Here is a 10,012-nt window from a genome sequence, read left to right on the forward strand (position 1 = left end):
TTGTTGCGGACTTCGGATGTCGTGTGTGAATTACAAATTCAAAGAGAAAAAATATCCGTCTCGGTTGCGGTATTTTCATTCTGTTGATTCCCTTTTCATAATCAGGAATTCTTGGGAACCTGGACAATGCTTTTAATTGTGATCTTGATTAATCTTTCTCGTTTGATTGGATGGACTTAATGTTGCAAACTTAGCTGGAGTTGACACGTGCGCATTCCGAAGATTTTGGCAAAACCCATTGACAAATTGTTACCGCTGTGATGTGAAGTAAACTCAGAACACGTAGATGGCGTTTTCATTTTCTATTTTCAAACCTGTTCGACAACGTTTTTCAGTACTTTGAAGTGATATTGTGTTGATATTTTTCTTGTCGCTGTTTATAAAATTTTAAAATGAGTTTGTCTGCATCTTCTAAATCAAGTGATTTAAATATTGTCGTAAAACAGGAAATCCTTCCAGAGTGTGATGAATCCCTGCAATCCAGCAGTCAGAGAAAAGCGTTCGCAGAACAGGGAATTTCACCCTTTCCCAAATCTAGTGACTCAAATGTCATCGTAAATCAGGAAATTCTAACAAAGTGTGATGAATTCTTGCAACCTAGTAGACAAAGAGACGCTTCGGCAGAACTTGGTGTTTCATCACCTTCCAAAAAAAGACAGTTAACTACCACCGAGGAACAGGACGTTCGGCGATTGTATGATGAAATCTTGCAACCCAAAGAAACTACGCCAAAAGCCGGCCCTTCACCCTCTCCCAAGCCAAGAAGAGATTTAAGTGCCATCGAGAAACTGGAAATCCTGCGAAAGTATGATGAATTCCTGCAACCGATTAGCCAGAGGGAAGCTTCGTCCAAACTCGGCATTTCACAGGCGCTGCTGTCTCGACTTCTAAAATCGCGGAAAGAATTGCAGAACTCTGCTCAAGAAAACGGAACTAGAAAAAGGAAACGTGAAGGGAAGTGCGCCAAGGTGGAAGAAGCGCTCCTCAAGTGGTTCTCTGATGCCACGATCCTCAAAATGTCCACCAACAGGAAAGCCCTCCTTGAGAAGGCGAGAGAGTTGGCCCAGGGTTTTGGGATATCAGATTTCGTGCCAACTGACGGGTGGCTGTCGAGGTGGAAGGAGAGAAACTGTCTGACTTCTAAGAAAGGTCCACCACCCAGTGCAGACGAGACTGCTCTGGATGATTCCCAGTACTCAACTCTCAACGAACAGTGGCCGATGGTGGAGCAATGGCGGCTCACGAAACCGAAGATGCTCCTCAAGACCTTCAAAGAGGACGACATATACTTTTGTGCTGAGATGGCTCTCTATTACAGGGCTTTCCCCGATGCTTCGTTCGTCCTGAAAAGCAGATCGCAACAAGACGATGAGCAGGAGGACAGAATCACAATCTTGGCAACTTGCAACATGACGGGCACCGACAGAAGGCAGCTTTTGGTCATCGGGAAAGATGAGAACCCTTCCTGCTTCGAAGGCCTGTCATTACCCATCGCCTACAAGAGCAATCGAAATGCCTGGATAACCAAACGGATATTCGCAGAGTTCTTAGGCCGTTGGGACAGACAGCTTAAGATGGAGGAGAAGAAAATCGCCCTGGTGCTCAGTGATTCCCATGTGCACCTCAACTACGCTACGGAGATGATCCATATGAAACATTTCCCGTCGGCCATGTTCTACTTCCTCCAGACCAACATCATCAAGGAGTTGAAATCCCGGTACAGGAGGGAGATGCGACAGAGGATCGTCCGCAGGGCAAGCGAGAGCTGCATACACAGGGATGCTGGAGAGTTGGCTCGAGAGATTGACCTCCGGGAAGCAGTCCACATGCTCTGCAAATCCTGGGAGGAGTTAGAGGCGAGTTTCGTCCGCAGTGCCTTCCTCGAAATGGGATTCGGGAAGTTCGACGAAGCCACTTCTTCGATGAAATCCTGTGACATCGACGACGAACTTCAACTGTGGAACGAGATCGATGAGGATGTGCCGACGTCCGCCGGACCCGACGACGACCCCGACGCGGAAGAATCTGCCGCGAAAGTCAAGAAGGTGGAAGAGGACGTGAAACCCACCTTGGCTCCTACACCTTCGGAGGTACAGGAAGCTTTATCCGTTTTGCGGAGACACCTGGAACTCACAGGTGGGTCGCGGGAAGAGTTCATCAACCTGTACAAAGTCCAAGCAGACGCCCAGAGACACTTGAGACTGTGCGAAGGAAAAAACTCGAACACTCTCTGAGATTTTGTCTCAAATATTCATTAAGTATGGACTTAGTAAGTAAACTTTAAAATCAGTTTAAGGTAACCCTTTGAGACAGGGTGGCTGAAGCCATCATTTTTATTTATTTTTATTTTTTAGCCAACTGTTGAAGCTGCGGTGCTGGTTGATGAAAAAATTTTTTATGGTGGTATAAAACAAAGCAATCGTGCCTCAAAAGTTTATGTAAAAACTCACTAAATGGAATCAGTACGAAGAATATATTTGACCTATCTCTATTAGATTACCAACTTTTATTGTCACTTAGGGATGATACTTAAACCACGAGGATTCATTATATATTTTTTTACTCCACCAGAAATTGGAGATGGTCAACCCCGATCAACCCGCCCAAATCCGCAAATTAAGTTCACATTTGCGTGATATTTCATAAGGAGATTTGACATTAAGTAGGTATGTTTTAACTCATTCAATATAGACAAACTTATAATGTTCTTTGAAGGTAATTGCTTAATAGATCCAGCTAATAATTACATATTTTAATGAAAATGAGTAATTTCATTGAGCTTTCATTATTTAGTTGTTAAAATTATTAACTGAAAACAATTTTTCTCAGAAATCACTTCATCAATGTTTCTGCATGAAAAAAAAGTTAATAAAATTATTTCTCCGAAATCTTAAACCTCTGAGCACTCCTCAAAAAAAAAAAAAAAAAAAAAAAAAAAAAAAAAAAAAAACGTAGTGTCAAAATTGTGATTGCTTCCTTGATTCTGCAAGGGAAAAATGTAGGCAATACATGCGCAGCTTGGCAATAGAAGGGGGCTTAGCGCGTAAATATTATGCATTCCGTTCTCTTCCACAATAGCCTTTTGATGTGTTTAATATTTGTCTAATGATTAATATCCATCTATTAATCACATCAAAAACTGTCTATCATTGCTCTCTGTAAAACTCAAAATTCGATCACGATAAACAGCAATTTCTGTCTACATGTTAATTAAAGTTTCATTTTAAAGGACCAAAAAAAAAAAAAACTAAATTATTAACTTTATTCAAAAACTAAATAAACAAATATCAACATCATTTTTGATAACTAGCCGTTGATTATTGTCGAATTATTGTAACAGAAAAGTTTTTTTCTCCTCACCTATTCGTTGCACGGATGATTTTCCTTTCATATCCAGGAATTTTAATTTTGTTATTATTCATGCCGTTGATTATCGTCGAATTATTGTAACAGAAACGTTTTTTTCTCCTCACCTATACGTTGCATGAATGATTTTCCTTTCATATCCAGGAACTTTAATTTTGTTATTATTCATGCCCCTATCGCACATTTCTTTTTCTTTTCAAGTTTTATGTTGTACAATAATTTTGACTAATTTTATGCATTCCAGCATACAAAGTTTTCCCTCACTAGTTACTTTGTAACTTGAAATGATGAGAGCGAAAAAATTTGAAAAGTCACTACTTATTGTTAACTATAATTTCATTAAATTATTCCTCCGAGCCTTTTCTCCAACTGAAATAAAAAATATTTTTAGAAAAATCGAACCGAATTTCTCATTTGTAGTCTCTGTTAAGACGTTTTAATCATTGGAAGTTAATGCTTTCCTTATCTTATTTCATAAATGCATATTATTGTACTGAATAGTTGTTGTGTGCCAGCTAGGCCGGCAATTTGGGGTGCGCTGCTTCACTTTTCCAACTGTACCGTAATTTGGTGTGAAGTCCGACTTCCATAGTACACACATGCCATAAGGATCCGTTTATAGGGTAGAAAACCATTCACAGCATAACAACACATTCACACAAAGGAAGGACAAGGACAGGATAGAGAAAGTACATCCATGCCCGAACCAGGATTTGAACTCGGGACCTCCCCATCGCAGTCAGACATCTCTGACCACTAGACAAGGCTGGAGGCACTGAATAGTTATATGTTAGCATTTAACTATTATTCAATCGACACATATTACATCAATTTGTAAAATGCCTGCACAAAAGAACTAATTTTTCGAGTGGGTCATTTTGACATTTTACCAAAAATGCATTGAAATTTCAACATTAGGTCATAAATGAAGATTTCATACAAGAGTGGGGGGGGGGTGATATTTCAGAGAATTCCTTCAAAATAGGAAACTCCAAACGAGAACTATATTTGCATGAATCCTACAGTTTTGAAATTTCGAGAATATTTGAACCACTAATTAAAATTTTCTACTTTGTAAGATTACATCGATTGAGTAAATTGTTTTTATTCAAATTTTCTAGCAATTATTGCCTCGATGCAGTTTTTCTCCCCATTCGTACTTGATTTATTACGTATTCAGTAGGGTGGAACGAAAAAAACAAAGTTTTTATTTTCGAATTGTAATAGTGCAGAAAAGTTGCGATTGGTGAAAACTTACAAAACAAAACAAAAATTTTTAAAATCGGATAATATCTTCCGATCCCGCAACGAGCCTAAAAATTTGAAAAAATAGAAAATTTCATGTGTTCTTAGAGATTTTTTTAAAAATTTTCTCCAACGTTTCTTTTTAATACTCTAAGACGGAAAAGTTACGATTGGTGAAGCCTTCAGAAATTAAAAAAAAACATATTGAAATCAAATAATACCTTCTGATCCAGGAACAAGCATGAAAAGTAAAAAAAGGGAGAATTTCATCTTTTCTTAGTGATTAAAAATAAAATTGTTCTTGTTTTTTTTCCCCGGTGTTACAGGGAAAAGCCTTTTTAAAAACCCTATATTACACATAAACATTAATTTATTTCTTGACTATGCAAAACTACCATTCTTTACAACAATGAAACATTTTCAAATAATAAAACGTTATAAAATATTTACCAAATTTACAATCCAGTATACAAGTCTTACTGTTTTAAGTGTTAGTTGTTGAAGCTAATTTATAATCAGATTTTTTGGAAAATTCGGGCATAATTGATCTGGATTTCAATGTTGCTCTTAAGTAGCCATCTCTTGATTTAAATCCACACACTTTGAGTGAAGCCTCCGTCACTAGCTTCACACATCTTTCGACAGCTTGCGTATGGCAGGGGAATAGTTTCATATCCCAGTCGGGTATAGTGCCTGTTGCAATAAGATTTTCAATGTCTTTGTTAGGAACTTTTCGAAGAAAAGGTGGAGAAGATAGCTTTGTCGTGTTCCAATTAATAATCTCTGTGTAACCTTCTGCTTCGAAATTTAGAGATGGAATGACAAAGTTTCTAATGCTTTTGCCTTTAGAAACAGATTCTCTGGCTTTTAAGACGTTTTTAAAGTTCTCTTATGTGCCTTCTTTCATCAAACACCATTGCCATTAATAAGTTTTCGGGATGCGCAAAGAAAGAGTTTCTTTCAATGACAGGGTAAATTACTTGTTTTAGATTGTCAGGTAAGTATCGACAGGTTTGAGTTGTTCTGTAAACATGAATGGCACCGTCTGTGAAATTTTTGCGGTTCTTTATTTCGCTAATGGGGCGTATTAGATGCATACACTGTACTAAGCGACATAAACAAATATGAGTATCGCGGGATTAAAGGGCCATGTGGACAATTTACAGGCAGGCTCTAGTACTAAAATATCACATTTGTTTTATAAACAAACGTTCTTCCATTAGTATTTCATACCGAACCTATGAGGATCGTTAAACTAAAAGAAAAAAAAAAAGCTGAAAAAGGGCTTAAAGTTTACATTTTTTCAAACATGTAGGTTCGTTGCGCGATCGGAAGATATTGTTTTATTTCAAAAAGATATTTTTTTTTTCGCTTTGAAGTCTTTACTAAATGTAACTTCTCCGTTCTGTAGCCTGAAAAAGTACATTGATCAAAAAATGTTAAAAATTCGGAAAAATCCTGAAATTTTCAACTTTTTCGATTTTTTAGGGTTGGTTCTGGATCAGAAGGTATTATTCGATTTCAATTTTTTTTTTTCTGAAGGTTTCACCAATCGTAACTTTTCCGTCTTAGAGCCTTAAAAAGAAACATAAAACAAAAATTTTGAAAAATCACTAAGAAAACACGAAATTTTCCATTTTTTCAAATATTCAGGCTCGTTGCGGGATCGGAAGATATTATCCGATTTTTAAAATCTTTGTTTTGTTTTGTAAGTCTTCACCAATCGCAACTTTTCCGCACTATTACGATTCGAAAATAAAAACTTTGTTTTTTTCGTTCCACCCTAGTATTCAGCATTTAAAAACTTCAATGGTGTAAGACTAGTATTTTAAACTGAGTATGTACTGTTAAATTTCTAACTAAAATTCGTATTTTCTACGTAATCTCGGTCACGTGACCGCTCACGATGACCTAACGCAGAATGCGAAGCATTATTCGGTTTCTTCTGAAAAAAATTAGGATAATGGGGTGGTTTCCTTCAGTCAAAAGTACTACAGTGAAACCTGTGTAAGTTGACTACTTGCGGTGCAGTACTTTGGTGGTCAACGTAGACAGGTGGTCAACTTATAAAGGGGGTAATGATTTTTTTTTTCCGGTCATTTCTTGCCCCATGTGTTAATTTTTTGACTAATTGACACTTACTTTCATTGTTTAATATTACTTTGAAATAATAATTTAAAATGTTATTCAAATATTTTTAGGGTTATTTTCTTAGAATGACGTATAATGTGTCATGTAAATTTAAAATTTCAGTAAATTGATCAAAAAAAAAAAAAAAAAAATCATTGTTTATAAAAAGTTATTTGATATTAATAGTTCCTAAAAATTCATAGTTAATCAAAAATAACAAATTTTTCGCTTCTTTTTTTTTTTCTCATATACATTTAATACATTTATAACCATGATGATCTACTTTTCAACAAAATAAATCCTTATTGAAGTTTCGCGCACTTATTAGACACTAGTTTTGGAAATCCCATATGTGTCAGCTAATTTTCTCTGGATTCTTCACTTTTCAATTAATTTTAATATTTCATACTTTTTGTCAATTTCAAGTTCAACAAACTTTCTTTTTGAAGCCATTTTATGTAAAACTATAACACAAAGAGCAACACGCTAGACTCTCATAGTTCTAAAAGGTAGTTGAAAATGAAAATGTCCTATTTCTTAATCCCTTATACCAGAAATACTGCAATGCAAGTAACTTTTACTCTAGCACAATTCCAGTGTTGCCACAAAATATAGCAACTGGAAAAAAATACTTTGTACTTTTCTGCTGACACATGTTTTCATTGAACAGAGAGTACAAAAGGTAATCTTAAATAGAACAACAAAAGAAAAACAAGTTTGGAGAATAAAAGGGTTCTTAGTAGTTTTCTAATGTGGTTAAACTTACGAGGAGGTTTTAGTTATGCTGCTGTTTTATTTAGTTGGTAAAATGCTGGTCTGGCATCAAAAATAGTCTTGGAAAGCTATTAAAAAAATAATAATAAAATAAAATAATTTGCTGAATTAATTTTTAAAAAATAAACCAAGTGGTCAACTTACAAAGGGTTTTTTGCAATACTCCAAACCAAATTTGGGGTACATTAGTGGTCAAGATAGACAGGTGGTCAAGATAGAAAGGTGATCAAGTTACAGAGGATTTCCTTCATTATACAAGATAGTACTAATTCGGTTCCTGACAAAAGCGGTCAACATAGACAGGTGGTCAACTTACAAAGGTGGTCAACTTTACAGGTTTTACTGTACTATTAGTCATTGAAATGGATAGAATGAGCAAAAAAAATAAGATTGACCCAGAAAATACTTTAATTTTCCCAACAGTTATTTTTTTAATAGTCGACCCGTGCGGAACTCCGCACTGTGCTTCGAATCGTTTCATAAGGCATTTCGCTCTTTAAAAATTTCAAAGGAAGAACATTAGGAAGAAGAACCGAAAAAAAGTAAGCGCAGAAGAGAAGGCATGTAATTTAAAGACATCAGTAACAAAACCTCATTAAATACAACGTTGTGATAATTTGATCATCGCTCACCTTTTGGTCGTACATATTTTCAATGCAAACATAAATATTATTAAAAGTGGCTGAGTAGTGACTCGTGAAAAAGCAATAATTGTGCATGTGAAAAAACAGGTTGTGGCAAATACAGTCCTGCCCGTGTGAGCATCTGACAGGAAAAAAAAGAAACATTAAAGATATATTTATTGGCACGGATTCGAATTGGCGCCATTCTGATTAACAGCCTGACACCTCAACAAACCTAGCAATTGCGCCTTCCTTTTCGAAAGCTATTCATTGAAGGAATGTGTAGTAAAAAACAGCAAAAAAAGCTTTTTGCCAAAAAAAAAAAAAAAATATAAAATAATAATAATAATAATAAGATCATGCTTCTATATTTTGTCATTAACCAGCACGATACAATTTAAAATTATTCGTAAAGCATGGAATTTGATTAAAGAAAGAGGAAGATCTCACGTAGCGATTGAAATAAGCATTCTAGAGAAGTAATAATTTAGATTGAAAATAAGTGTTTTTATCTTTGAATATTGAACTATTTCACGTAGAAGATTGCCTTAACCGTTACGGCTTAAATGCCCGCATATGTTTCTCTTTTAATCGAACACTTAAAATTCAAAACAAAAACCAGTTGAACTGAGTTCGTTTTTTAAGTGTAATTCTTCGAACGTAGACAAAATGTTTTTTTTTTTCAGCAGAAAGCAGAGGAGTAGAAAATGATTTCTTGCTAATGAAGTTGATAATAATTTTAATGCTTTATATCGTATTTGCGCGAATAAAAAATTAAAGGTTTACTGGGTGAAACTCGTAGTTTTCATTTGGCGTAGTATTTTTTCATTTGTACAAAAGGTTGAACACTGCTATTAGAAACATCTACATTTCAGCATACAATGAAAATGTTTTTCTGCACAAAAAGGATTTCCTTTAGGTAAATCTAATACTTTTTTATGCTTATATTATGCTGAGTGATCTGGATGTAGTCAGAGCTTTAAAAAAAGGAAGAACACCCTTCGATTAACAGTCAACTTATCTTAATGATAACTGTAGCCTGACCCCTGACATAAAGGAGTCGAAACACCAAGTAGCATTCCCACTGCATTTATTTTATTACGTGTGTATGTTATGAGTACATGTAATGCGTAATACTAATATAAATTTGATATTATGTCGGAGAGCCCAGGCTTGCCCGAAATTGATATAATTTATAGCCGAACGCTCTACCAAAAAAAAAAACTTATCAATTTAACCAAACAACTAATTCCAGTGCTTTTAAGCTTTATTAAAATATGAACACACACACACACAGGCTTTTTTTTTTTTTTTTTTGCCGAAAGCGACGTAAAAAATTGGAAAACTGCATTAGAACTTTGCAAAAAAAAAAGAAAAAAATGCATAAGAACTACAGCCTGCATCAAGGTTTTTTCATCATTAGCCAGCCTGATAAGTTTTAAAATGAGAAGGGAATAATGTATAAGATAAGATATTGAAGAGAAATGTTTTATTTTTTTGAAACTTTTTACAATTCGTTACCGCAGGCTGCTTGAACCGTTATAACTTAGATGGCAGCACGTGTTCATCATTTAACAGCACGGTTAAAATACAAAATAAATTGAACTATGCTCTATTTTAAGCGTAGCTTTTCGAATGTAGTAAAAATGTGATAAGCTTTTTTTTTTTTTTTTTTTGCAAAAAGAAGAAGAAATATCTATTTTACCCTTCAAATTGAGGTAGTATTTTTTTTTTCGTACAAAGAGTCAAAAACGCATTAGAAGAATATATATTTCAATATACGTTCTATCATTTTTTTCTGAACAAAAAACAATTATATTGTAGTCTGAAATCTTAAACCTGTTACTTAAAAAAAGAAAAATAAAAACCGTACA

At 35.0% G+C, this 10,012-nt stretch overlaps 1 protein-coding gene across 1 annotated transcript; it reads left to right on the top strand.

Moving 5' to 3' along the window:
* The first annotated feature begins 392 nt into the window (after positions 1–392).
* On the top strand, positions 393–2,234 carry LOC129220614 (tigger transposable element-derived protein 3-like). Its single transcript, XM_054855044.1, has one exon. It carries the CDS (start codon positions 393–395, stop codon positions 2,232–2,234), a length of 1,842 nt encoding a protein of 613 aa, XP_054711019.1.
* The last annotated feature ends 7,778 nt before the right edge of the window (positions 2,235–10,012 follow it).

The sequence above is a fragment of the Uloborus diversus genome, chromosome 4 (genome assembly GCF_026930045.1).
Source record: "Uloborus diversus isolate 005 chromosome 4, Udiv.v.3.1, whole genome shotgun sequence".
In the NCBI taxonomy this organism is placed as follows: Eukaryota; Metazoa; Arthropoda; class Arachnida; order Araneae; family Uloboridae; genus Uloborus; species Uloborus diversus.